The sequence below is a fragment of the Cannabis sativa genome, chromosome X (assembly GCF_029168945.1).
Source record: "Cannabis sativa cultivar Pink pepper isolate KNU-18-1 chromosome X, ASM2916894v1, whole genome shotgun sequence".
In the NCBI taxonomy this organism is placed as follows: Eukaryota; Viridiplantae; Streptophyta; class Magnoliopsida; order Rosales; family Cannabaceae; genus Cannabis; species Cannabis sativa.
Genome location: NC_083610.1, coordinates 3,574,904 through 3,601,760, shown reverse-complemented (window position 1 = coordinate 3,601,760; position 26,857 = coordinate 3,574,904). Strand labels below are relative to the sequence as shown.

Below are 26,857 nucleotides of genomic sequence, written 5' to 3'. Positions count from 1 at the left end.
ATTAATGATAATTATAAGTGAGATACGGTGATGACATCAACTTTAAATACAATGTGACTATAAATGAGATACGGTGATGATTATTGTTTTAAAATTATATGATGAATTTTCTACAGATTTATTATTTTCTTTCTATTTTAGATCTATATATATATATACACATATTAAATTACTTTTTTTTTTTTGAAAAAACATATTAAATTACTTTGGTGATTAGAATTTTTATTTAATTTATGACTTAACCAATTTAGTAATGAATGAATATGACTCTCCTCTTTTTTTTAATAAATAATTAAAAAAACAATGAGCAATAATTTTAAAAAGGAAAAATAAATAAATATAAAAAGTATTGTTTAGAAGAGGTGATGTGATGCTTTCTTAGAAAACGAAATAATTAAGCAATTGAGAAAAACATATACCAAATGTCGAAGGTACTGTGGAAGAATAGTGACGAGAGGTAATGCAACTGCGATGAACGGCGCCATTGAAACTACGCAACTGCACTTTTGGGTAGCCATTTTTGCTTCTCACTCTAATAATACTATGAATAATATTTTATTTAAGAGAAACCATGCATATACATGAAAGAAGAAGAAGAAATGTATGGTATTAAATGGGCAGCCATAGTCCTATTCGTATATAGAAGGAAATTGGGAAGCAGATGAGCTGTGGCTATAATTAATATTGAAACGTCAAAGTAATAGAAATAAATAATTTTCCTCCTCCACCATTGCTATTTTTCTATTATATTGTTGGAGTAAAGTTAGGATTATATATGTTTTGTACTCTGCGTAGGTTTTATTTTTTTAAGAAATTATTTTCAAACCAATCTTTTATTTAGTTTTTATTATTTTATTATATATAAATAAAAATTCACCCATAAATTTCTCATAAACCAAGAATTCAGTTATATAGGCATACTTTATATAGAATAGATATAATAGCATTTTATCTAAAAAAAAAAAACTATAATTAGTTATTTGTGAGGTAAAAAAAAAATAACCCAAAAAATAAATAAATTATTGGAATAAGAATAATTGTATTACATGAATGTTGTGATAATCAATATTAGTTGCTTAAAAGAGAAAAGAAAAAACAAAGTAATTGTCGTATAGCAAAGAAATGTATGAAAATAAGAATATGTGGCTAGAAACGGTGCCACAAACCAAGAAGCAATGACCAACCCAACCCAAACAAACACCTTTCTCTTCTCTTTTCCCATGGCTACATTTCCCTCTCTCTTCTCTCAAACCCAATTTTCTCCATGGCTTTCATAAACCACACCTCTCTCCTTTCTCCAACTCCCAAACTCCTCTTCTCACTCACTTCACCAAATCCATCACCACTAATCAAACCATTTCTCACCCACAAGAGGAGTCTGAGTCTCCACACCAAGTATGGTGCAACCACTCCTTCTGTTGTAGAAGAAGAAGAGGAGGGCAATAATGTCCTTTTGAGTTCAACTAGGGAGGAAGAAAGAAGAGAATCAAGGATTTTGGTTGATTATGATTGGACTGAAGAATGGTACCCTTTATACCTAACCAAAGATGTTCCTGATGATGCTCCTTTGGGTCTAACTGTTTATCATAAACAATTGGTTTTGTACCGTGATGGGTCTGGTGAGCTAAGGTGCTATGAAGATCGATGCCCTCATAGGTAACTTTATGATCATTACTTTTGTTTAAACACTATAATAATAATAAAGATCATAATATTTGTGTTTTTTTTAAGAAAATGAAATAATGGAATGTTTTGTAGATTGGCTAAACTATCAGAAGGTCAGTTGATTGATGGGAGATTGGAATGTTTGTATCATGGTTGGCAATTTGAAGGGGAAGGACAATGTGTTAAGATTCCTCAGGTTGGTTTGTTTTTGGTTTATTTTCAATAGTATTTATATACCCAATAATACTAATTTCTGAATGAGAAAACAAGAGTAAAAACATGATGTAGAAAAAAGGAAAAAGAGAAAAGAATAAAATTGCTTTAAAAATCATATGGTTTTTGGTATTAAGTTATAGGACAATTCTATCATGGACTAGGAAAATATTTTAGTCTATTTTTTCTTATAGTCGTGTATGTTGTAGTTATTTAATATATTTTTCAAAATTTTATGAAACGAAAATTTTTACGACATCGAGAATAAGATTCAAATAATTTATTGTGCATATGACTTTTTATTTTATACGAGTGTAAAATAGATTACTTAAACATTACTTTTTATATTGTAAATTATTTAGATTTTTCAAAATTTTGCAATCTTAAATAAATAGATTACTTAAACATTCCTTTTTATATTGTAAATTATTTAGATTTTTTAAAATTTTACAGTCTTAAATAACTATAACGTACACGATTATGAAAAAAATTATACTAAATTTTTTTTCTATACGCCAAAACAGGAAAGAATGTATCAGTGCATTTTTTTTAGAGGTGTTATACACCCTTTTATTTGTAGCTTAGTTACTCTTTTCTCTTTCTCACTCTCTTTCTTTCATTTAATTGGTTATGAGTGATAATTTTGAAAGAAACATTAAATTAGTATAATTGGGTATACTGTCATATTTTATTGAGCTTTCTTTTCACCTTTAGATTATACCAAACTAATAATGATTGCCCAAATGGGATATTTCTATAGCTTCCAGCTAATGCCAAGATTCCTAAAGCAGCTTGCCTAAAGCCATATGAAATAAGAGACTCCCAAGGGGTCATTTGGGTGTGGATGTCCCAAAAGACACCACCAAACCTCAACAAAATCCCTTGGTTTGAGAATTTCGCCAGGCCGGGATTCACTGACATATCTACCATTCATGAGCTCCCATATGACCACTCCATACTTCTTGAGAATCTGATGGACCCTGCTCATGTTCCCATCTCCCATGACCGTACTGACTGGACTGCCAAAAGAGAAGATGCTCAGCCACTATCGTTTGAGGTCACCGAACGCACTGACCGAGGTTTCGCGGGGTGGTGGGGAAGGGCGAGGGATAATTCGTCGCCTAACTTCTTGAGGTTTGAAGCACCTTGTGTTCTCCAAAACAATAGGGAAATTGTTGATGAGAAGACTGGAGTGACTAATTACTTCACAGGTTTATTCCTATGTAGACCGAGTGGACAGGGTAAGTCGATGCTTATAGTGAGATTTGGGAATACTAGAGGATCGCCTCTTATAAAACTCTTTCCTAAATGGTACTTTCATCAGAATGCTTGTAAAGTTTTCGAGCAAGATATGGGATTTCTTTCGTCTCAAAACGAAATCCTCATGAAAGAAAAAGTGCCCACCAAAGAGCTTTACCTCAATTTGAAATCATCAGATACTTGGGTGGTTGAGTACAGGAAATGGATGGACAAAGTTGGACATGGAATGCCATACCATTTTGGACATGGCACGATATGGTTACCTCAAGAGCCGGCGGTTGTGGAGCATGCTCCTGCGGGACTTGTTGCTGGAATATCAGCTTCTTCACCAGCCAAAGGAGGGATAGGAACAATGCACGCGCCCAACTTTTCCAACCGGTATTTTCGGCATGTGATACATTGTAAAGGGTGTAGGACTGTGGTCAAAGCTTTTGAGGCATGGAAAAAGGGTCTCTCGGCAGTTGCTGTGGCGTTGACTGCTTTGGCGATTTTGGTGTCGGGGAGACAGTGGAAGACCATTCTTTTGGTATCGGCGGCCTTGTGCTCTGGTGGGGCTTATGCCTGTTCAACAGCTATTGCTATGAATACTACCAACTTCATTAGAACACACAGGAGATTGTGAACTTTCAATGAAATTATTACCATTGAAATGAAAATTTTTAAGTGATGATATATGGATACAGAACGTGAAAAGTGATGTTGAAACTTAACATTGTGAAAACGCTTGTGTCAACATTAGTGAATTATAATATTGGCTAGCTGTTGTTACACAAGTGTTTGCTGATCAAATACATTGTAGATGTTTGGCATGGATATCAGTGTAAGTGTATTCTTAAACTGTGGAGATGTTTTATTTAGTGTAATGATAAAGCTGTTTTAAACTTCCAATACTAAATAAGCAATAAAAAATTCACCCTTAATTTTAATAAGAAGAACATGAACTGTACACTCAATTAAATTAAATGGCTGCCGAAGTAATAACTGCTATATATTATTATGAAATAATCCTCAAGCTCTCAGTTAGTGAAGCATATGATGTGTAATATTTACAGTTATCACCTTTTGGTAGTTGAATGAAGCTGATATCCGATCCCTATAACGCTTGACGGAGCTATAGTTGCACTTGTATCCGTGGGAGACCTCTTTCCAGTTGAGATATCGGATTCAACTTCCTCAAGCATCTGAAATAATAGGCACAAGCTTGTATTGCAGCTTTGCTCAACACAAATTCATAATGAAACAAATTGATATGCAACACTTGGTATTGTTTTTTAAAAAATTAGGAACAAGTAACTACACATGTTTGAATGAAATTACCTCAATAGCCTCTTGTAAGACCTTAAACAATTCTTCATTGCGCTTCCTTTTCAAAACAACCTCATCCTCTTCAAGCAATAACTCTTCAAACAGGTCCTCTCTGCATAAAAAAAAAAGACCTTCAAAGCTTTCGCTTTATGCCATAAATAATAAACAAGCTTTTTTTCCCTAAAAAAAATCACATACTAATGGAATCTGAATCATTTCAATTGAATTCACAGTTGTTTAACATAATTTCTTCTGAGTCTAGATACCAATTTTAATATAGGACAGTATTATAACAGAATATCAAAAGGAAAGAAGGATCCAAAAATCCAAATTTGAACTAAAGAACCTGTAAAGTTTCTGTATAAAGGTACTCTGTACTTTCCGTTTCGTGTGGTTCACCTGAAGCACATTAAGCACAAACCAAAGAGTGTTAAGAAAAAAGGTCAGATATGAAAGAAGACAAAGGAGAGAAATTGGCTTACCAGAAAATGCATTACAGCTTTTGGCACTAGATCTTGAATATTCTTTCTGACAATGTCATAGTAAGATCGGATGAGTAATTTGGTTGCAAAAATTTTGACTGTTTCGTCCTCTGTAGCTTCAAGTGGCCTTAATACAGATGGGGGCTGATACAAGATTACACAGATATAAGACAAGTAACAAATTACATATTAAAAACTAACTGCTGAAAGGCCTATATAATTACCTCTATTAATTGGATTGTAGCAGGCATCTGATCAGAACCATCAAGCTCACCTAAGGTTCCACTGCTAGATGGATTCCCTCCAGACGATCCTCTAGTCCCAAATATAGAAGAGATACCCCAAGTCCTCGTCGATGTGTTCCCCCCTATGTTGCAACATATCACATTTTTAAAACTCATTTAGCTAGTGACACTGGATTTCTTGTCTTAGAACATTAGAGTTTTACCAGATGATACAGGTTTCTCATTGTTCACTGAAGACCGACTTCCCTGCCAAACAGAAATTCTCAGATAAGAGAGTATCTTCAGAACACATCATCAAACAACGTATGACTACTACATTGGAGAATAGGACAGAGCACTTCAGCATTAAATTCCATCCATCATATATATATTTCATTCACCTATTTTAATCTCACATCTAAAATGTTCAATTACGTCAATTCAATTCTCACTTTGAAAACAAACAAAAAAAATTATTTTTCTGCTACAATTTAAGTTTCCAACATAAAGTATTACAATACAACAATACCACTTCTTTGTTTGCCTCTTTTGTATATCATTGTCAGTTTCTAAATCATTTCCATTTTACTCTTCACAAAGTTGGAGAATGCAACTGGGTTAATAAAGCTCCACTCACCAGAGACCTAGTAATAACAGCTCGAGAATTCTGGCTTTTCTCTATTGGCTTTTCAACATCTGCAATGCCCTGAAACATATAAAGCAACACTTGAATGTATTCAGTGCAGCTTTTGATTATCCATGAGCTCAAAAAGGACATAACATTCAATTCTGACCAATCTCATTTTGCCAGAAAAACAAAAACAATACATATATGTACTTAAAATAAAATTGAGAGAGTCAAAAAATCCTAAAGCATACATCATACAACTTTTTTGTAAAATTTATATCAATTCAAATGTAAATATAAATTTTGAGAATTGACTCCCAAAGATTACACAGGGGGAAGGGAACAATCCTGCTATTGAATCTCATTATAAGATTCCGCAAATCACTTACAAATTTACAATAAGGGATAAACACAGAAATAAGAACTTTGCAGATGATGGAGGTACCGGATTCAGCAAATTCATGTCTTTATAAAACACACACACACAAACACACAAGAGACTATGACTTTGAATCTTCCTATCAGAGATTGCTAGTCCAAATGAAGTTGTCATATTTCCATGCCTTGAGCATCTCAAACAAATGTCTCTTCTGCTAAAGTGATTGATTCCAGAGCTAATGATCACATGACCCAACTTCACATTATTTCACACGCTGTCCAAGAAACCAAAAAATCAAGGTTGATGATGGTCCACTAGCCTCCATAGTTCCCTAACGTTGCATGTTCCAAATTATATCAATCTATAATCTATTCAATCAACTCACCAAAAACTTTAGTTGTCATTTTCTTTCTTTATTGTCTGTTTCTGGACCATATTACAGAAGATGGACCCACTATTTTGAGTTGTAATGACAATGGTGACCATACCAATGATCTCTTTATCTGACCTCTATCTCTCATTTCATAAAAGCCCTCAGCACACACTGATCAAATCTAAGTCCATCGTCATTAATAAGAAAAACAAAAAGAAGAAACAAGACATTTTCTGTACTTTTTAAAGATGTAAGTCTAATACCTTCCCATTGTGGGGTCAGGGTGGTTCTTGTGTTTCTAACATATTTAAAAAAAATTGGTTATTTGTACCGCAAGTCTCAGAAGAACTATATAAGTTTTAGCAAGTAAGTCCTCAATTGACAAATTAGTCTCCAAATATAAAAGTTTTAGCAAGTTAATCCTGAATTTTATTTTTTAGTAAATGGCCCCTGAACTTTTAGTTTCTTGGTAATATTAAGTCCCTACTGTTAAATAGTAGTTATTGAAAATGGAAAAGAGACTATATAGCCTCCTACAGTAATTGAGAGCCTAAGCTCTCCAATGATGCTGAGGAAAACCATAGTTCTAGAATAATCTCTCACTCGCATACACACTATATGAGCGGGTCACCCTACTTGAGAATTACCAAAATACCCCTCCACTCACTCATACAACCAGCTAGCCAAAAACTCGACTTACCATTGTACATTCTGTCTATTCCCTCTCCTAGCATAAGTAAATCTAAAAATGTTTCCAAATGACTTGGTTATTTCTAATGAAGAAGGAGGATTATGTGAGTTCAATATCTCTCACCTTCCACAACAATATGATACAAACACACTTTGGGGTTCAGATGAAAATGGATCGTTTTGATAACGTGATAATAATTTAACCAAGTCTGTAAACTTCTCTTTGTTATTGTAATAAGAACAGCCTTCAAAATTCAACTAATCACCCCCATGTGGCTTTAGGAAACTTATTCATATAATCTATGAAAATTATATAGTTTGCTGAAGTAGTAGTGCAGGGCTTGTACCTGTTGTGATCTCAATTGCTCCGAAGCAAGCTCAACAGCTTTGCTGCCACCGAGAAAATTTGGATGTGAAGAATTTATATAATCCATCTTTAAAAAATAAAAAAGAAAATTGATTAATCAGCTTAGCAGTTGGATCTGTAATGATATACAATATTAAGAATCATGCATCTATGATATACAATATAGAATTGTTACTTATGTAATGCTCAAGATACCAAAGTAACTACCTCCATCTCAATAAGATTTCTTATCATTCTCTCAGCAGGCTTTACACCATCACGTACAAACTTTACCATAATTTCATCCATGCACCTTCTCAATTTTGGAAACCTTTGCAAGTCTGTTACTTCACAAGCACGACTAATCTGCAACAAAACAATAAGCTTCATGTTAATATATAAATCTTCCAAAGCATTACATAATAAAAAGAATCTCACCTTTATCAGTTCATCATAAACATATCGTACACACTGAAGACTAGGGTCCAACAACCGAGAAATCTGCCTCCTAACCAAAACTTCAAATGGGGCCTGAGAAGTAGAAAAAGTAAGGAGTTATTTTTTTCAAATGCTTGTCCTCACAACTCTTCAGCAGGGAGGAAAGGTAAGATGCATTGATAGGTGCAACAATACAGCATATGCCATATCATACTCTCACCTCTGGAATGATTAATACATTTCTAGCACCAGCAGCATTTTGAATAGCTATCCGAATATCATCGTCACTTAAACCCTCACAAGGATCAACTTCCTACAATTACATAGCCAAACAGCTTGCTCATACAGTAACACCTTATTATTAATAATTTATCTTTGCACCATATAAATCAGTGCAAACATAATCAGTGATACTTTCATGGCAAGGGGATATTAACTTAAGTAATAGAAACAATCATGACCTTAGCGAGATCGTAGATCTTCCTAAACATAAAATATTTGCATACATATGTTATCAAGAAGCATAAAAACAAAGCACAAAGTTGTTATTATGTTGAAAGTATACCTCCAAGCTCTTTACAAAAATTGACTGAAATATATAAAGGATCCTGGCTCCACCTGACAATTCTTTAGTTGATATATCCTGACTACTTCCATCCACCAAAGCAGAAAAATCTGTTAATTGAATAAAACAGTATTAGAAACGACAATAAGAGATTTCCAGTAAGAAATAATAATGAAATAACAGAAACCACCAGACTATCAAGATTTTAATATTAAAAAAATTACGAAGATAGTGCTCGAGTCCAATGCACATTCTATAGGTTACGAAAATGACAGAACAAAAAAAGAAACTAAATTATGAGTAGCCCGATAACAGGTTAGTGAAAGTCACCTTCACAATATGTTGACAAAATGTTCAACAAAATTACTCCTTTTTCCACCTGGTTGATATACAGGACAAGCCAACAAAATGAATTGGAAGAAATAATTGTCATGGTATGGTAGTGAGACAAGGCAAAGTATAGATTTTTAAGAACAAACAAATAAATAATAATTAATAGATGATGGAGAAACTTTTACACGCATCTAAGAAACAAAATTTGCCAATTTTCTGAATTCGGAGTTCAAATGATCATTTTCAGATTTTAGACATGTAATTATCCATTTTACAGTTGCATATTTAGAAGCAAACATTATTGGAGATCCAATTTCCAAACAAATATGACATGCCAAGCATATGCAGAAAGCCAGAGACACTCTCATAACCCAATAGCATAACAGAAAGAATTCCTCCGATTACAATGCAACTTACATTAGCCTCTACAACATTTCCATATGTCTGAAGTTCTTTAGCAACAGCAATCATTTTTGAGTTCAGCTCAGACTTCAAACTTGGGAGAGCCATTCTGATATGTTGTTCCAGGATCTGACATGTGAACAACCATGACAACAATTAGAAAGAAAATCGGAACAAGTGAATAACAACTGAAAAAGCACCTAAAAATGGGAATCATGCAGTATTAATGATGCAAAGAAAGGAGTTAACCAACCTGATTCAGCTTCTTTGATAGCTGGGGAATTCCACAACAACCAGACAGACCACTATATACCTTTAATATGAAAGGAAAATGAAAATTGAACAAAATTTAAGAGCCAAAGAAAATTTAAACCATTCTTCAAGTGAAACTGGTAAGCAAAGGAAGTGCAAAGTACAGGATGATCACGAAAGAATTTCTCTTCACGGGAAAGAGCATCAGCAATGCTACGGTTTTTATTAATGTCCTGCGACTCAGAAAAGGAGCAGAGCAAGGCATCAGCTTAATTGCATATTCCTGACAAATAAAATAAAAAATCATCAAACTGGTTTGTCCATATCCATAACTAGAGACTACGCACCAATGAATGTGACCTTATTATTAAATTTTCAGTATCAAACAACTGTTTAATCAGCCTGCATCTCACAACTACTAGTATATACTAGATGAAGAGCAACCTGTGGTGACCACATAAAGATAGTTTTTACAAAAGGAAAGGTATGTGTACATAAAGATGTTTGAACAGATCTTTTTATACAAGTCAACAATAGTTTCTGTTTTCATGTCTTACCACTTTCCCCAAGAAAAATAAAAAAGTTTACCTCTTGACTCCGATTAATAACACCGATGTAACCAAGGCGAAGTGGAACGACTTTCCCAAGCAAAAAGTTGCGGGCATCAGTTCCTCGATCCATTATATCAAGCTACAAAGAGAACCACAAAACAACATTATAGCAACTCAAGAGTACAATCAAGACAAATACTAAAGAGAGTGAAAAGTATCCTTCATTTTATTTTGAAAAGAAAATAAACACACCTTTGTGATTACACCAATTGTTCGAGAACCTGTTCAAGAACCATGTTTGGCACAAAAATTTAGGAGGTACCACAAAAAACATAGAGTAAACTCAGTGAAAAAATTAAGTCACGAAAATCCCTACCAGTTGGATCGGCATCTCTGGCCATTTGTAGTGCATCTGAGGTAGCCAGATCAGAATTTGCAGGACTAACAGCCAGTATAATACACTTTTCTTGCCTAATTTGGGTCATTATCATTTCCCTGACCCTTGCCTCTATATCACTAGGCTGATCTCCAACAGGGACTTTAGTTATGCCAGGTAAATCAACAAGCATCATATTAGGTACTTTCGGAGATGAAATCTTTAAGAGTATTTGCTTATCTGAAACCCCTTTGTTCAACCCTGCTCCTCTGTCAGTCTCAGCCTATCAATCAAAAAAAGCAATCCAATGACCATACACAAGAAAGGAAAAAAAAAAACAAATTGGGGGGCAGCATAGGGTGTGTGCTTTCTCAAAAAAAAAAATTTAGAAATCATTGGAAGCATCTTATGGATGATATTAGTTAAAGATAACAGTGATATTGCTTGAGAAGATTTATCAAGCACAGTAATAACTCCTAGTTGCTATCTCTTCTAATAAAAATCTGAGATATAAATATTTAGAAAAACAAACCTGTTACAGGCAGCTCCCCTCTATGAAACCACTATAAAATTGTAGAATAAGAAATAATTTGATGAATTTACAACTCTTTTTCAATGAGCAATCATTTTGAGCTACCAAAACACATGTTTTCAAACCCAATAAGAAATGTTACTTTCCTTGAACAAAATAAAACTGCACAACTTGCATTTTATACAATGCACTCACTGTGCTCTCCATACATCTTATCATGTACTCACCTTCATTCTACTTTCTAAACTTCATTTCCACCCGACTTCTACATTCAAAAACGAAAATGAACTATACAATTCATAATTCAAATAACCAAAACAGCAAAATCACTCAAACTAATTCCCAGTAAGACAATCAAAAATTCATTGCGAATACGAATCTCCCCACACAATCAAATTACATTCACATTTTCAAAATATCAAATGTATGATTTTAACGTACTGAAAGTAAGTAATTAAGTAACGCAATCATAAAAATATCTACCTGAATTTCGCGCCTAATCTTAGAAAAATCGTAGAAGAGCTTTCCAGGCAAATGACGAAACTCACCCCACTCAGCTCCATCATCGCCAGGACTCACCGACCGATTCTCCAGCACAAGTAGAAGCGGTCTCCGAGTACATATATCACAACCACGAGGAAGAAAATCGCGTCCGACGAGCGCTTCAAGAGCACTGGACTTACCGCTGCTCTGACTCCCCACAACCGCCACCAGAGGCAGAGAAATATTTAACAAATTACTCCCGACCGAAGCAATAACTTCATGGAGCCTATTGATGATCGGAACAAGAGACGAACCGATCGTCGGAGGAGCTTTTGATCTTGTATTGTCTTCTTCCACCATTGACATTGATCGAGATTCTAGTGAGAGAGAGCTTAGAAGAGTGTTTGGCTATGGAAGTGTGATCATTCACACGTGTGAACTGTGATGGAATTCTTAGAGAAGAAGAAAGCTAAGTGGAATTTATAGGTGTTGTGAGGTTTGGATTCTGATCGTTGGATTTTTGATCGGACGGCTGTGAATGGAATTGTGTTGTTTTTTCCTTTTGAAGAAGGAGGAGACTGAGAGACCACGCGCCACTGTTGTATTGACCATTGTGATGACTTGCTATTGTAAAAAACGACAATAGATTTTTCTGTCGTTTATTTAAGAAAAGGCGCCAAAAAATTTACCTGGCAGTTTTCTGTTTATGCACCCATTGAAATTATAGCTAAATTAATTTTATATATTCGCTTTGTTTAAAAAAAAAAATCATATAATAATTATCCAAACTAAATATGGTTTTTTTTAATAAAAATTATTTTTCAAAATATTTGAATATCATTAAAATATATGAGTAAATTAAAAATTATATAAATTATTTTAATGTTAAAAATAACTTCGCCAAAGTCTTTTTGGGAGAAGCTACAAATTCTAACTTTTTTCAAAAGAAAATTTAAATTAAAAAGAAACTTTTAATTTTTTAATTCTAAAAGCTAGAAAAAAACTTATTGAAGCTAAACCGGATAATTTAAAATAAAAAATACTAACTATTTTTTTAAATAATATATTCTAGTCACATGCCTATTTTATTTTTAACACATTTTATTGATAATATTTTTTAATTTTTAATCACGGAATAAAAGTAAAATTTTAATTTTTTAATTTTTTTTATGAATAAAAATATATTTTACTATTTTTATTTTTTAATTTTAAAAATAAAAAATAAAAGTATTTTCTACAACTATTTTTGTTTTAATTTAATTTTTTTTATTTAAATGAGAAATGAGAATTTAAGCAAAGAGAAAGGAATAAGATCCTGATTATGCTTATATTTCATAAATATACAAAAAATAAAAAAAAAATACAAAAATACGATTTTATGAAATTTTAAATATTTTTACGATTTTTATAACTTTATTTACAGAAAAATACAGTCTTTTGATATATTTTTATGTTACACTCTTATTAAATTTTTGTTATTGGCATGTTATTTTTTATAATTTTTGTTATTGGTATGTTATTTTTTATTTTTGTTTTGATGATGTTTGAATATTATTTTACTATTAATTTTTTTTGTTGTTTTATAAAACATACAGAGAGAGTATTAGAGTGTCCGAGTGAGGTCATGAGATCGAATCGCAGCAATATAATAAATCAATGTTCTCTTTCATTCATTTCCAAAAACTTTTCTTCAATGGTGAAAAAAATGAATATGAATCACCAATAATCTCTACAAGTACAAACTCCATTTTCAAATCTATGAAATCTATTGTTATCTCTCACAATGATAACTCTTCCTGAACACTTGGACATGAACTTTATAGCAGTATGACAATCACCACAAACTCTCAAGTTTTTCATAATCCTTATAGGCCTTTCATGTGGGAAAGTAATGAGCCCGAAAGCTATGGCTAATCTTTCGCTATGATACCGAATTGTCTCGTTCTTCTCTTCACCATCAACCCTTTTAAGCACAAAACTAGTGTCTGCAACATACCCTGCTCTCTCCATTTCATCTCCTAACTCATCAAGTTTCTTGTAAATCTCTTCGGTTTTAAAATGAGTTCTATCGCCCGAAGCAAATGTGTGAACTTTGTTTCCATCTTCAATCCAACTCAATCCAGTTTCCTTCTTCAATCCTTGATCTCTTAACATCTTCCTTGCTTTGGCTGCTTCATCCCATTTTCCAGCAGCAGCATAAGCATTAGACAAAAGTACAAAAAGCCCCGAGCCTACATTGCCCCCGAGTTCAGAGATCTTATGATCCACAAAGGCTGCCAATTCAGCATTGCCATGGATTCTACATCCTGTTAGTAAAGCTCCTAATATTGATTCAGTCGGTTTTATTGGCATCCCTTTTACCATCGAAACTGCTTCTTCGAGTTTTCCTGCTCGCCCGAGCAAATCAACCATAGAAGCATAGTGTTGAGCTCCTGGCTCAATCCCATACTCCTTCATCATCTCAAAGTAATACTTCCCTTTCTCAACCAACCCGGAATGACTACAAGCATAGAGCAAGCACAAAAAGGAAATGAAATTCGGTTTTATTCCCGCACTTCTCATTTCACCAAACAATTCAAAAGCTTTATCTGGCTGAGCATGTTGAGCACAGGCTATAAGCATTGCATTCCATAAACCAAGATTCTTAGCAGTTATCTCATTAAAAACCCGAAAAGCACATTCGATAACTCCACACCGCGAATAGAGAGACACCAAAGAACTCCCAACGAAACTTGAAGAATCATAGCTAGTTTTGAAGCACAAGCCATGTATCTGCCTTCCCAACTCTAACAAAGTTGAATTTCCACAAACCCGAACCACACTCGAAAATGTGAAATCATTAACATCCAAATTCTCAACCAAAGCTTGTTTAAACAACCTCAAAGCCTCTTCATCATCACCCAATAAAACATACCCAGATATCATTCCACTCCAAGAAACAACATTCTTCTCAGGCATTTCATCAAACACTTTCCTTGCATATTTAATCTCACCACATTTAGCATACATATCAACCATAGAACTACCAACGAAAACATCAAATTCAAAACCAGTCTTCACAACAAGTCCATGAACACTCTCCCCAATATCACACCTACCCAAAATAGCACATGACTTAGTAGCACTAGGGATTATATGATCATCAGGATAAACCCCATTCTCAAGCATTTTCCTAAAGAACTGAATGGCATGTGAGGGAAGCTCATTCTGGGCGAGTGAGGCAATGACAGAGCTCCAAGTGGTGGCAGATTTGTATGGGGATTCATTGAAAACATGGCAAGAGTAAATGGGGAACTGGGTTTTGGAGTAGAAGTTGATGAGGTTGTGGGATATGAGTGGAATGGTTTGAAGACCCAATTTGATGATTTGGGCATGGAGTTGAAGACCCTTTGGGAGTGATCTTGAACGAGTTAGTGAGAGAAGAAGATCTGACGTGTGCTTGTAGTTGTAGCTGTGTTCATCAGCTGTGACTCTGAGCATAATAGAAGCCTAGAAAGTTTGACCCATTACTTGAGAACAATTTTTCTAAGTCTTATATAATTACAAAAACAAAACTGTTTTCACTTTCTATTTTTTAAAAATTAAGAATTAAATTTTTTTAAAAATAAATAAAAAAAAAAAAGGTCATTGTTAAAATTTATTTAAAAAGTTTTTTTTTTTTTATTTTGTAAAAGAAAATTATAATCTATGAGTATTTTTTACTCTGATCGACTTAGATCCCTATCTCAAATTTAACTTTGAATTTTGGGTTTGAACTACAATCGAGAATCGAATCACAAATCCAAACGCGAACTCTGACCCTATACCTAGCCCTTGACTTGGACCCAAAACCCACACTCGCGCCTAGACCCAACCCCCCAACTTAGACTTGGATTTCGGACTCCAAACTTAAACTTAGACCATTAAACAAATGTTATTTAGGATTTTTGCCCTCTGAACTATGAGTTATGCATGATTGTGTCTCGTGAATTTTTCAGCCCGTTAAAAATAGTTCCCAAACTATTCATAGTGTCGTAAAGTGATCATTTTGTCAAGTTTTGTCACATGTGACAAATAGAATGATGACGTGGCAATTTACTAATTTAAACTATTGTCATATTAACACCACATGTATAATTAATTTGAAAAAAAAATAATTATTTTTTTAATTTAGTTTTACTTAATATTTTTAAAATCATTAATTAATTTTTTAGTTAATAATTTTTAAAAAATATATATTTTTATTCTTTATTAATTTTAAATTACACGCATTATTATGTTTGCTACGTGTGACAAATCTTGACAGAATGAGCACTTTACACCATTATTAATAGTTCATGGACTATTTTTAACAGACTGAAAAATTTAAGGACACAATCATGCAAATGTCATAATTTTAAGGGGCAAAAATCCTAGATAGCCAATAATTATAAAACACCTCTTATTTTTGTTTCTAAAATTAAAAATAAATAAAGTAGATATAGAACACAATTTTGTACTTTGTTTTAAAAAGTAGTAATAGAATATATTTTTATTTTTCAAAAATAAAATTATAATTGAAAAATTAAAAAATAAAAATATTACAAATACCACCTAATTAGAATATATATCTTTTTGCATCTCAGCTTGGAGAAGAAGACCTTTCTTCTAGTTCCCACAGATCAGCGGCATGGTGGAAGTTCTTTTGGTCCTTACAAATACCTCAAAAGGTTAAGATCTTTGCTTGGCGTGTCATCCATGATGCTCTTCCAGTGGCTACTTCTCTAGTGCGACGCAAAGTCATTACAGATTCCACATGCTCTCTTTGTAAAAGTGCTTGGGAAACAATGGGGCATGCTCTTTTCAGTTGCAAATACGCCAAGACAGTTTGGAAAGCACAAAAACTCAATTTTAATTGGCAGGCGTGTACAGCAATGAGAAATGGCGACTATTTGTTACACCTCTCATCACTTTATAACAAATCTGAGATGGAACAATTATTTTGTACACTTTGGGCTATTTGGAATGAGCGAAACAAGGTGGTTCATGGGAGTAAAGCAAGAGTTGCGACTGATCTAGCCATTTTTGCTACTGTTTTTTTGCAGAATTTTCGCAATGCTCAACACAAGCACCCTCCAGTAGCGGCTGTGCCCACTTTTTCACACCAGTCGGGCCCTTCTGTAACAGCTTTTTCGCACCAGCAGCAAAATTCTATAGCAGCTCTCCACCCGTGGTCCCCTCCAGCTCCAAATGTCCTCAAACTCAACATAGATGCAGCAGTTCATTCACCTTCTAATACTACTGGTGTTGGGGCTGTTCTTAGAGATAATCATGGACATGTTGTTGCTGCTTTAGCCATGCCATTCATCGGCAACTTCAAATCACATGAAATGGAGGCCAAAGCTCTTTTTCACAGTCTCAATTGGGCTCTTCAACAACAATTACAAGTCAACCACATTGAGACGGATGCACTTATGGTTGTGAATGCTTTGCAAGCTCCCTTCAATCCAAACTCTTCTTTTTCAGATTTAATATTAGATGTTGTTAGTCTTTTATCCTTTTTCCCTAACGTTGTTGTATCTCATGTCAAACGTTTGGCAAATGAAGCGGCTCATGGTCTTGCTAAATTTGCTTTAGGGGTGGATGAGGCTTGTACTTGGTTGGAGATTATCCCTCCTCCGATTTACTCTGTTATTGTAAACGAATCTTTATTTGTTTAATAATAGCAAGTATTTTCCCTCAAAAAAAAAAAATCACTATTCTAAAATAACTGTCCCAATTTAAATTTTTTGAAAGTCATAACCTTTTGACTTTTGAGTATGTTGTATAACTGAGTTTTAGAAAATCAAACAAGGGAACCTTAAAAATGATATATAATTATCAATAAAACATTATGTACAAAATCAAATAACTATGTATTATCCTAATTTTAAAGGTTAAAAACAGAGGTACTCATTAAGGGCGAATTTGGAAGTAACTGTGTAATTACTAAGTAGGGTAACTACTAGGGTGGTAGTTACACAGTTTAGTAATTACACTATATTTTAAAATACAAGGTGTGTTTGAATATGATGTGGTAATTACATATAAATTCCTAATATCTTGTTTGGCAAAATAGTTAGTAATTACATGGGAAAATAATATTTTTTAGTAGCTAATATTTAAAATGGAAAGTTTTTCGTAATTACACAGTGTAATTACATCCAATTCTCATGGGGGCCATGAGAATTGGAGAGTGTAATTGGAACCCCTCAATTACTTTCAATTACACAGTTACAGTGTAATTACATGATCAGACAAACATGTCAAATTGTGTAATTACCTCAAATTACACACAAATCCAATTACATTGTGACTTTCCAAAAGCACCCTAATAAAAGAGGTATTAGGAAAAGGCAAAATAACAGAGAATTATCATGAGAGATTACATTCTGTATTAGCAGCCTATAAAAAATAAATAGCCACTGAAATTTGAGAATGGCACTCAAATTTGATGATTTAGCTGACAAATAAAGCAATTTCAGTGCAAGATTTCATCTTGTAACAAATCTAATACTACATAGAAAAAAACATAGAAATAAGCTTCAAAACTTCAGCCATTTCTTCTCTTTTTCCTTGCTCGTAACTGCATTCGATGCAGATGCATGAGCTGCCTGTGTGTCTGCTAATGTTTTCCGAGTCTCATTCAATTTTCTCATAGCTGCCTCATAAACCGCCTTTTCTTTTCTGTTCCTGTTTGCCATTTCTTCAAGCTTCTCGATTTTCATTCTCAACTCCTTAACTTCATCATCATATGCAACCAAAGCTCTCCGATCGACCTTTTTCCCCTCTGCAGCAGAATCTCTATTTTGCTGCTTTTTCACTGAATCATTCAAAGCTTCCCCATGTTTCGAGAGTTGGTGATTGATAAGAGTAAAGACGTCGGGAACCATTTCCTCTTTCTCTTTTGCAGCTCGTTTTAATGCTGCAAACTTCTTATCTCGTTTCCTCTTACCACCTCTGCTCCGCTTCTTTACTTTCTCGCTCTTTTCTTCTTCACGAGACTCAACAGCATGATCGAGAGATTGTTTAGCAGGAAGAGCTCTGACATTTATAGGATCCACGATTCCCTGGCCAGAAACACCTAATCCCATTCCTTCCCGATAACCCATATTAGCCATCATCTTAGAAGCTATACCTCTAGTGTGGTTCTCCCACTTGGCAAAGATGACAGTTTCTTTCTGGATGCCACTTTTCGAGGTGCTGCTGTCTAAAAACCCTATGCCCCGTGGACTATCTTCGTCGTAGTCACTAGAATCAGATTCTTCCGAGCTTAACTCACTCTCTTCTTCATTGCTCATGTTAGCATACTCCGATAGTGTTATAGCTTCATCCCCTAGGTTTGCAGAGCTTTCATCATCTCGGAAAACTACTTTCCCCACCCTATGTTCATCGTCCCACGACTCAAGCTCCCCTCCTCTCCAAAGACCACCGCTACCATCAGAGACTGCCCAAACACTCGATCCCACAGCTGACTGTTCCCATATTGTTGGGATATACTTTTTCAGCGAGGATAATGGAACATCGATTCCTGTACATTACATAGACTCAAAGTCAATACCCAGTTGCTTAAAAGAACCCAAAACAAAATAACAGAACATCGATGGTGAACTACTTGTCTGCTATTGCACATTAAGAAAACAGTAAAAGAACCGAAGATAATTGGCAAAAATGTCACGGCGAAACACTACACAAAACAGAAAACACGAAATAGAATAAAGAGAATGTGAGTGGTAATAGACCACAGCTTGTGCCTAAATGGAGGAGTACATTTGAAAATGGTTCTCAAACCGCCATTTGCGTTTATGGCAACAAAAAGGTAGAAGAGCGAAATAAAATGCTTGCTCTCTAGGAGAAGCAAACATTATCAGTACATTTCCTGAACGCTGAGCCAGAACCAGAATCATCATTTGAATCAAACATTGCTTAATTCATTTAAAAGTCATGCTATTTCTTAAACTGGACAACCATTGCTAGCAATATTCCATACCCGAACAAAGGACTCTAAACACTAGTGAGCTATAATTACAGGTTACAAATGATTTTGCTGCAGCATACCATGTGATAAGCGGCAGTTGTTACCAAACCGACATCTTTGCTGCAGAAAGAAGTTGCACATCTGCAGTTTGTTTGTGATCTAATGTTAGTTTGTGGCGCGACAAACACCATAAATTCAACTTGACAACTTACAACATGAACAAATTGAATTTTCAACAAACTGTCAACCAACTGAAACTAATTCGCATTAAATTCTTCTACACTTAAACGTGTTATGCTAATCATCTATAAAGACCATATTATACCAATATGTACAAAATGAGAGTCAAATCGTTGATATCACATGTAGCTACCTATGTTTCTCATAAATCCATAAACAAGATTTGCCGAATGAGATCACTATCAAGCCAATAGATATTAAAACTAGGATAGAATTTGCGGTTTACCAGCATACTTTCCGAAGTGGGATTGAGGAAAGAAACCTTTGCTGAAGAACTAGAACCATCTAAGTCAACAATTAGACCATTATACCATCTTCCATTCGTGTACCGAAATCTACATTTTGATCCAATTTTGTAGCATTGGTTATCCTCCAAAGGTTCAGGTTGAACCTCTGTTGGATCAAGAGGCTCAACCTTGGCCTCATTATCAGTAGGACATGAAGTTAGAAGCACTGAATCAACTTCTCTAAGTAACCTTGCACGTTTTAAATGTAGAAGACTCTCCTCAGCATCTTTAATTGCCTGAACAACCTCCTCACAAACCTGTGAAATTACAAAACCATTCCTATCAAGTTTAAGCTTAAATTTATAAAAACTATAACATAACACAAATTAGAAAAGACCATAAGTAGTGAAAGAGATCACCCCAAAATAAATTATATAAATAAAATCAAAGGTATGATTTTTCACCAACTAAATATGTCTACATATCATAACTTGCAAAAGGGTAGTTTTTCAATAATCAAAAGTACCCAAATTCTGAGACATTTTGAGTTTAAGCTAAAATTTGAAACACTTTACACCATAAACCAGAATTAATATGATTTTATTTATACCAAATTAAAAAAGACCAGAATTAGTGAAAGAGATCACCCCAAAATAAGTAAATAAATAAAATCAAAGGTATGATTTTTCACCAACTATATATGTCTACAAATCATAACTTGCAAAGGGTAGTTTTTCAATAATCAAAAGTACCCAAGTTCGGAGACATTTTGAGTTTAAGCTCAAATTTCAACCCAAAACTATAGATAAATAAAATCAAAGGTATGACCTTTCACCAACTAAATATATCAATATATCATAATATTTCTATAGATTAACCCCAATTTTCGAATTCTTGTCCTGATTAGAAAATTGAAAAATTGATTGAGGTGAGTGGGTCAAAGAAATGGCGTACCGAGAGAAGCTCGGGATTGGCAGGATCAAAAGCTAGGGCATCTTTAAGGGCAGCGAGAGAGTCACGTTGCTCATGCAATTGGAGCTCCAATTGGGTCTCCAGAACCCTCTCTTCTTCGTCGTTCGCCATGGCCTCTTCTTCCCTCCAGTTCAGGATTTCTGCAGCGACTCACCAAAAAGATCAGTCTTTTACCACTTTTATTTGGCGGGGAAGCTAATATATGTAAATAAACTATAAATAAGCTTTTTTTTTCACTTATAATCACATTTACTAAATTATATATTGTTTTAGCCTAAATTAAAAATTAATATAATATTATATAAAAATTTAATATATAATCTAATTTAATTTAATACAATATAATAAAATATGACGAATTTATCGAACAATTAAGATTGTTAAATTCAAAAAATTTCGTCCAATTTTACTAATAAATGTTTGACGTAGATAAAAGTTCAAAAGCACGATATGTTACATATTAAACAGGTCTAACCCTCGAGTTGGACATGCACCTAAGACCCACCCAACTTAGAGCCACAAAAAGAAAAATCTTTTTAAAAATACAAAGTCAAAATATGAATCGTTACAAAACAAAACGATTTGAGGTACCATAACCAATTGTTACTAATAGCTCGCTTGAGTGGCCTAGGGTAGGTTGAAGCTCAAAGACACCAAATTTGACCTCTTTATCAATCTAAAGTTTTTAAAGTGTAATTAGCGAACGGTTGGTATGAATTTGGTACATGTCAAAAATTCTCCAATTCCAAGTTAAAGACTACAAATTTGGCAAAAGAAACAAGCACAATTGCTCGAAGTTAGAACACTCTCACTAGTATATCTAAATGTCTTGAATTGCTCAAAATATAAAAAACAATAAAATTATTAAGAATGAATTAAATATGTGTTCTATCAAATGCTTCAAAATTTCATTCATAATAGCTACGCACAAAAATCTAAAATTTCTTTCTCCACACAGGCCCAACCCTGAGCATAGGTAGATTAAACCTGTGACTAAGACCCACCTACACATAATTCCCCCAAAAATTTATCTTTCTAGAATTATACATTGTTTTATTGATTTTAAAAAATATTATATTTATTTCAAAAGATCAAATATTTTTTTTTTCATGATGACTTACTATATTGTAGGACTAACCCTCTAGCCCTGTCTCCATAACTAAATCATCATTTAGAGCTTCTTCATTTATTATAGTATTTTATTAATATTTAAATAATATAAGAAAAGATAAAAAAAATATAAATTTTAGTAAAATATTTTAAAGAATAAAATAGAATAATAAACGTAATTTCACGAAATCGTTTTAGGTACCCTGAGATATGTCCATGTTCATTATTCATGTCGAATACTTGTGTTACAACAACCATAGGTTATGAAGTTGGGTCGAGGCGATCACCTCCAGTAGAACCTAGGTTAGAAAATAGGCGTCGTCAAGCCACCTTCCCAATTTCGAAGGACTTTGTTGGCTTCATGTATGCTGAGGTACCCACAATCTCGCCTCAATACCATATTGAAATTTTACAATGAACAAACGTATTATAATGGTTACATATTGAAATCTTATAATCTTCTTACTCAAATAATGGAATATATTTAAACTTTTATCTACTTCCAACATAATTACATTCTCATACACAAACAAGATTTTAGTATATTTCCCTACATCCATAAACACAATAAATTTATTTGAAGAGTTTGTTGTCTAGTTACTCTCAACTATAGCGGAGAAAAGTAATTTGTTGACATCTTCAGGGTCAGAAGCATTAATTTCATCTCCTGCATCAGAAAATGTCATATAAATATATTCACAGTCAACACTAACTTGAACAGTCCACTCATCAATTAGTACCTGTTCTCGATCTAACTTGAACAGTCCACTCATCAATGATCTGCATAATTAAAAGACCAAATGTGTAGTAAGATTTCCTTAGTCTACAGCTTTACATGTAATATACACAAAGTATATATATTCAAATCAATTTTACAAGTGAAAAGAAAATAAGTGAAAACATGTAAGGCTCAAAACTATCAACAGAACACCTTTCTATATAAATATATACATATACATATATATATTTGAAGCCTTGCCATAAATCAATCTTGGTTGCTTGCTGGCAAATGGTGAAGTTACTCTAAACACCACTTGGAAAATTAGACAACCATTTTCAACATCAATCAAATTACAAACAGGATGTGTTTGGAATGTAATAGAAAAAAAAAATAATCCAAATTTCATTTAAGAGTATACTTCAATAAAATAAACTTTCCACCATTTTGATAGAAGACTATTACATTTCAAAATTTGTGAAAAAAGTCATTCCCATACAAAGATGAAAAAAAACAACTTTCTTACCTATTTCTATTTGTATTTTTTCAAATTGAAGCGTCTAATATATACCTTTTTTGAGCTACAAAAACTAAGATCCACCCCAATACTCCTATTGCTACTTGAGCTAGACTACGTGATTTTTCACCTATCTTTTATATGCATATCAAATTTTATTCCATTCCGTTTCTATTTCAATTCCTATAAAAAAACAACATTTTTGCCTTTTTACTTTTACTATATACACTTTTTTTGAGTTACACAAGCTAGGGATTCAATCCCAGGAACCCCAAACCCCATCAATATCCATATTGCCACTTGAGCTAGCTTTAAGCGATTTTTCACCTATCTTCTATATCCACGCCAAATTTTATTCTAATCTGTTCCTAATTCAATTCCTATCAAGGATGATCCAATTGAATCAAAGACAAATTTGAAAAAGAAAGAAGAAAAAAAATATAATTTTTACCTGATTGAAGTTTTCGAAAGCAGAATCACCAGAATCATCTACTTGAGTAAGACCCATTGATTTTTGCATTCTCTGGATTGAGTTTCTATTCCCAACAATAACAGTCCTAGCTTTATCAATCAAATCCTGAATTTCAAAATACTTCAAATTAAACTAAAACCCAACAAAAATTTTAATGCTAATTCAAATTAAAAGTTGAAAATTTTCGACCTGTTTGGCTGACAAAAGCTCACGACACTGATCCTTCAATGTAAATAGATCTTCTTGAAGCTTTTTTATTCTAGAAACTATTTTCATTGGATTTGCCTATAAAATCAAACACCACCCATGAATGAATCTAATTATAATGTATATGAGTGAAATTAAAGATTGAATTTTTGAGGGGACTAACATTTTCGGGATAAGTCTGTTGAAACTCCTTGTCGAGCTTGAGTTGAACCAGTGTCAAATCGTGGTTGGCTTTCTTCAAAAGGTTCTCCAAACCGTCGGTTGCTTCGTGGTGTTCATCTCTGTGCGCCATTATTCTCTCTTTCTCTGAGCTTTTTTCTCTCTCTTAGGGTTTTCAAAACTGCGAAGAACAAACCCTTTCTTCCCGCCTTTGGTTGTTTGGGCTCCTTTTTTGTTCCAGTGTTCTTCGATTCACTGTAACTTAACGTGTGTCCTTATGTGGCTTCTGCCACGTGTATGTTATTCTGCAAATAGTTACTTTTGGCCTTTGAAAAAAAAGAATAGAAGAGAAATAAAGAAATAATTTTTTCCCCTAGTTGTTTTTGGTAATCTTGAAAATGGAAAAGTAAAAAAATTATGGTTTATTAGGATTTTTGTTTCTCAACATTAACATTTATTAAATTATGTTTTTAATAATTTTTAAGTCGTTTAAAATTTTTCTTAAATTATTAAGATTGTTGAATTTAAGGATTTCTAGCTAGTTTCGTTCAATTTTATTAACATGACGATTGTAGTTTTACTAAATTGTGTCCCGAACTTTGACATGTATTAAATCGTACTCTCAAACTTTGACATGTACTAAATTATACCACCTAATTTATTTTTTTTTTTGATGAATCAAATAGTTTCATTGCACAAACTTCTTTTTACAAACTAAGCTCTCCTTTAAGGAAGCAAATAACTATACAATCATTATTTACAAATTATCAAACCATATCCTATCTTCCACTTTGATTTTCTTTGGTAAAATACAAGATATTCTTGTTTTGATGTGCCATTTAAGCTCCTGAATATTCATAGACTTCGGGCTCTGCTGCCATATCTTCCCATTTCTCTGCTGCCAAATGAAGTAAACTAAACCAGCAATAGAGGCCGAAAAAACCTGCTGCTGGAATTTTGAACGCTTGGACCTGCTAATGCTCTGGATCAGTGAGTTCAGATCATAGGCAGGAGCCTTCCAGCCAATCCAATCTTTCATTTGTTGGAGCAAACTTCTGGTTTTGCTGCATTGAAAGAATAGGTGAAGTTTGCTTTCGGGTTGACTGCTACAGAAACAACACTCTTCAACATCTGTTATTTGCATTCTTTTCAATCGATCTCTTGTCTTAAGTCTGTCCAACACAGCCATCCACAGTATAAAGCTATGCTTAGGATGATTGAGCCTAGACCAAACTTGATTACACCAGTGAGTTCGATCTTGTGTCAGCTGAAGCTTCTTGTATGCATCTGCTATTTTAAATTCAGTAGCTAAGAGCTGATTTGTATCCCATATTCTTCTCATTTCATCTTTTAGATCCACAAGCTTCCTCCAATACCAACTACTATGGATGGAAGCCTTGTGGTTCCAACAATCATCATTCTTCAGATAGACACTATGGATCCATTTGACCCATAAGTTATCTTTCTTGGCAGCTAGTGTCCATATGTTCTTCATTAAAGCAGCCTTATTCCAAGTATTGATATTTAAGAAACCTATTCCACCTTCAGCTTTGGAGAGGCAAACCTTATTCCAAGCTACGGCTCCAGCTCCTAACATATTGTTAGAGCCTTTCCATAGAAAACTCCTGCATATTCTTTCAATTTCAACAACCACTTTCTTTGGCAAGACTAGGATCTGACTCCAATATGTGTGAATGGTTAGGAGGACAGAGTTGATGAGGACAGCCCTACCTGCAAATGAGATGTGTCTAGTGCTCCATATTTTGATGCGAGCCGTCATTTTGTCTACCAGGATATTGCATTCAGCCTTAGAAATTCTTTTTGAGCAAATTGGAATCCCAAGATACTTAAAAGGAACTGAACTTCTGGTAAAACCAGAAATCTGAACCACCCTTTGGATCTCTGCTTCAGGCATCCCCGCACAATAAATAGCAGACTTACTATTATTAGGCAAGAGACCTAAAGAACTTGTAAAGAGTCTCAATCCTTGAAGCATTAGCCTGATGTTTTGCAAATCGCCTTTACAAAAGAGAAGGACATCATTCGCAAAACAAAGATGATTGAGCTTTAATTCCTTGCACCTGTCATGGAAACCAAACTCTGCTTTATTGGCCACTTTCTTCATGATTCTGCTCAGATATTCCATGCCAAGGACAAAGAGAAGGGGTGACATGGGATCACCCTGTCTCACTCCTCTTTTAGCCCCAAAGAAGCCATGTAAGACACCATTAAAGTACAATGAGAATCTGGCTGTAGAGACACACTGCATGATTAAGTTGATGACCTTAGTAGGAAACTTAAAGGCAATAAGAATTTCCTCTAAGAAATCCCAATCTAAAGTATCATAGGCTTTTTGGAGATCGAGTTTAATCATGCAATTAGGCTTTACAGATTTCCTTCCATAGTGTCTGATGAGGTCTTGGCAAATCATAATGTTATGAGCTATAAATCTTCCTTTTACAAACCCACCCTGATTCTGAGCAATCAAATCTAGTAATATAACTTTCAACCTATTGCAGAGAAGCTTGGTAACAATTTTATAAAGGACATTACAACAAGCTATAGGCCTAAAGTCACTTACAGCATTCGGGCATTTGGTCTTTGGGACTAGGGTGAGCACCGTTGAATTCAGCTCTTTGAGGAGGTGACCCGTTTGCAAGATTTATTTGACAGCTAGATACACATCTTCTTCCACTAACTCCCAATTTTCTTGTAAGAAGGAGCTACTATATCCATCAGGACCCGGGGCTTTGTTTTTTGGGA

The 26,857-nt window shown here is 34.0% G+C and overlaps 6 protein-coding genes across 8 annotated transcripts; 2 read left to right on the top strand and 4 right to left on the bottom strand.

Moving 5' to 3' along the window:
• The first annotated feature begins 1,102 nt into the window (after window positions 1-1,102).
• Window positions 1,103-4,026, top strand: LOC115707682 (protein TIC 55, chloroplastic). The gene is made up of 3 exons (XM_030635714.2): window positions 1,103-1,656; window positions 1,759-1,861; window positions 2,639-4,026. The coding sequence occupies exons 1-3, from the start codon at window positions 1,265-1,267 to the stop codon at window positions 3,758-3,760; spliced, it is 1,617 nt and encodes a 538-aa protein (XP_030491574.2). The 5' UTR covers window positions 1,103-1,264; the 3' UTR covers window positions 3,761-4,026.
• On the bottom strand, window positions 3,386-12,007 carry LOC115707661 (dynamin-related protein 3A). 3 transcript variants are annotated; one of them, XM_061106822.1, is made up of 20 exons: window positions 11,498-12,002; window positions 10,483-10,765; window positions 10,359-10,387; window positions 10,144-10,245; window positions 9,720-9,788; window positions 9,557-9,616; window positions 9,319-9,432; window positions 8,899-8,947; window positions 8,569-8,678; window positions 8,224-8,316; window positions 8,004-8,096; window positions 7,794-7,931; window positions 7,567-7,653; window positions 5,787-5,855; window positions 5,374-5,416; window positions 5,150-5,292; window positions 4,926-5,069; window positions 4,790-4,842; window positions 4,456-4,555; window positions 3,386-4,350 (listed from the first exon to the last, which is right to left on the bottom strand). In XM_061106822.1, exons 1-20 carry the CDS (start codon window positions 11,861-11,863, stop codon window positions 4,312-4,314), a joined length of 2,184 nt encoding a protein of 727 aa, XP_060962805.1. In that variant the 5' UTR covers window positions 11,864-12,002; the 3' UTR covers window positions 3,386-4,311. The 3 variants fall into 3 exon arrangements, 2 of the variants coding, with proteins under 2 accessions (XP_060962805.1, XP_030491550.2); XM_030635690.2 differs by having other exon boundaries at window positions 3,386-4,319; window positions 11,498-12,000; XR_009685260.1 differs by lacking the exons at window positions 3,386-4,350; window positions 4,456-4,555 and having other exon boundaries at window positions 4,831-4,842; window positions 4,926-5,052; window positions 11,498-12,007.
• A 1,134-nt stretch (window positions 12,008-13,141) lies between these two features.
• LOC115707700 (putative pentatricopeptide repeat-containing protein At5g52630) lies at window positions 13,142-15,016 on the bottom strand. The gene has a single exon (XM_030635730.2). The coding sequence runs from the start codon at window positions 14,975-14,977 to the stop codon at window positions 13,214-13,216; it is 1,764 nt and encodes a 587-aa protein (XP_030491590.2). The 5' UTR covers window positions 14,978-15,016; the 3' UTR covers window positions 13,142-13,213.
• Window positions 15,017-16,302: 1,286 nt separating this feature from the next.
• LOC133031947 (uncharacterized) lies at window positions 16,303-17,175 on the top strand. Its single transcript, XM_061105743.1, has one exon. It carries the CDS (start codon window positions 16,303-16,305, stop codon window positions 17,173-17,175), a length of 873 nt encoding a protein of 290 aa, XP_060961726.1.
• A 561-nt stretch (window positions 17,176-17,736) lies between these two features.
• Window positions 17,737-21,121, bottom strand: LOC115707708 (zinc finger CCCH domain-containing protein 18). Its single transcript, XM_030635741.2, has 4 exons — window positions 20,894-21,121; window positions 19,939-20,256; window positions 19,553-19,613; window positions 17,737-19,025 (listed from the first exon to the last, which is right to left on the bottom strand). The coding sequence occupies exons 1-4, from the start codon at window positions 21,020-21,022 to the stop codon at window positions 18,040-18,042; spliced, it is 1,494 nt and encodes a 497-aa protein (XP_030491601.2). The 5' UTR covers window positions 21,023-21,121; the 3' UTR covers window positions 17,737-18,039.
• A 1,047-nt stretch (window positions 21,122-22,168) lies between these two features.
• On the bottom strand, window positions 22,169-24,340 carry LOC115707719 (uncharacterized). Its single transcript, XM_030635753.2, has 5 exons — window positions 24,099-24,340; window positions 23,918-24,013; window positions 23,708-23,833; window positions 22,762-22,801; window positions 22,169-22,688 (listed from the first exon to the last, which is right to left on the bottom strand). Exons 1-5 carry the CDS (start codon window positions 24,225-24,227, stop codon window positions 22,615-22,617), a joined length of 465 nt encoding a protein of 154 aa, XP_030491613.2. The 5' UTR covers window positions 24,228-24,340; the 3' UTR covers window positions 22,169-22,614.
• Between the last annotated feature and the right edge of the window lie 2,517 nt (window positions 24,341-26,857).

Excerpts from the sequence above, each read along its gene's own strand:
- LOC115707682 (XM_030635714.2), top strand. The coding sequence starts at position 1,265 with ATGGCTTTCATAAACCACACCTCTCTCCTTTCTCCAACTCCCAAACTC. Across the intron at positions 1,657-1,758 it reads GAAGATCGATGCCCTCATAG|ATTGGCTAAACTATCAGAAG; the intron begins GTAACTTTATGA and ends AATGTTTTGTAG. Across the intron at positions 1,862-2,638 it reads AATGTGTTAAGATTCCTCAG|CTTCCAGCTAATGCCAAGAT; the intron begins GTTGGTTTGTTT and ends ATATTTCTATAG.
- LOC115707661 (XM_030635690.2), bottom strand. The coding sequence starts at position 11,863 with ATGTCAATGGTGGAAGAAGACAATACAAGATCAAAAGCTCCTCCGACG. Across the intron at positions 8,317-8,568 it reads TTTTTGTAAAGAGCTTGGAG|GAAGTTGATCCTTGTGAGGG; the intron begins GTATACTTTCAA and ends ATGTAATTGTAG. Across the intron at positions 4,843-4,925 it reads AAGCTGTAATGCATTTTCTG|GTGAACCACACGAAACGGAA; the intron begins GTAAGCCAATTT and ends AATGTGCTTCAG.
- LOC115707700 (XM_030635730.2), bottom strand. The coding sequence starts at position 14,977 with ATGCTCAGAGTCACAGCTGATGAACACAGCTACAACTACAAGCACACG.
- LOC133031947 (XM_061105743.1), top strand. The coding sequence starts at position 16,303 with ATGGGGCATGCTCTTTTCAGTTGCAAATACGCCAAGACAGTTTGGAAA.
- LOC115707708 (XM_030635741.2), bottom strand. The coding sequence starts at position 21,022 with ATGGCGAACGACGAAGAAGAGAGGGTTCTGGAGACCCAATTGGAGCTC. Across the intron at positions 19,614-19,938 it reads CCACTTCGGAAAGTATGCTG|ATGTGCAACTTCTTTCTGCA; the intron begins GTAAACCGCAAA and ends AACAAACTGCAG. Across the intron at positions 19,026-19,552 it reads CAACTGCCGCTTATCACATG|GAATCGATGTTCCATTATCC; the intron begins GTATGCTGCAGC and ends TGTAATGTACAG.
- LOC115707719 (XM_030635753.2), bottom strand. The coding sequence starts at position 24,227 with ATGGCGCACAGAGATGAACACCACGAAGCAACCGACGGTTTGGAGAAC. Across the intron at positions 24,014-24,098 it reads AACAGACTTATCCCGAAAAT|GCAAATCCAATGAAAATAGT; the intron begins GTTAGTCCCCTC and ends TTGATTTTATAG. Across the intron at positions 22,802-23,707 it reads CTTTCGAAAACTTCAATCAG|ATCATTGATGAGTGGACTGT; the intron begins GTAAAAATTATA and ends TTAATTATGCAG.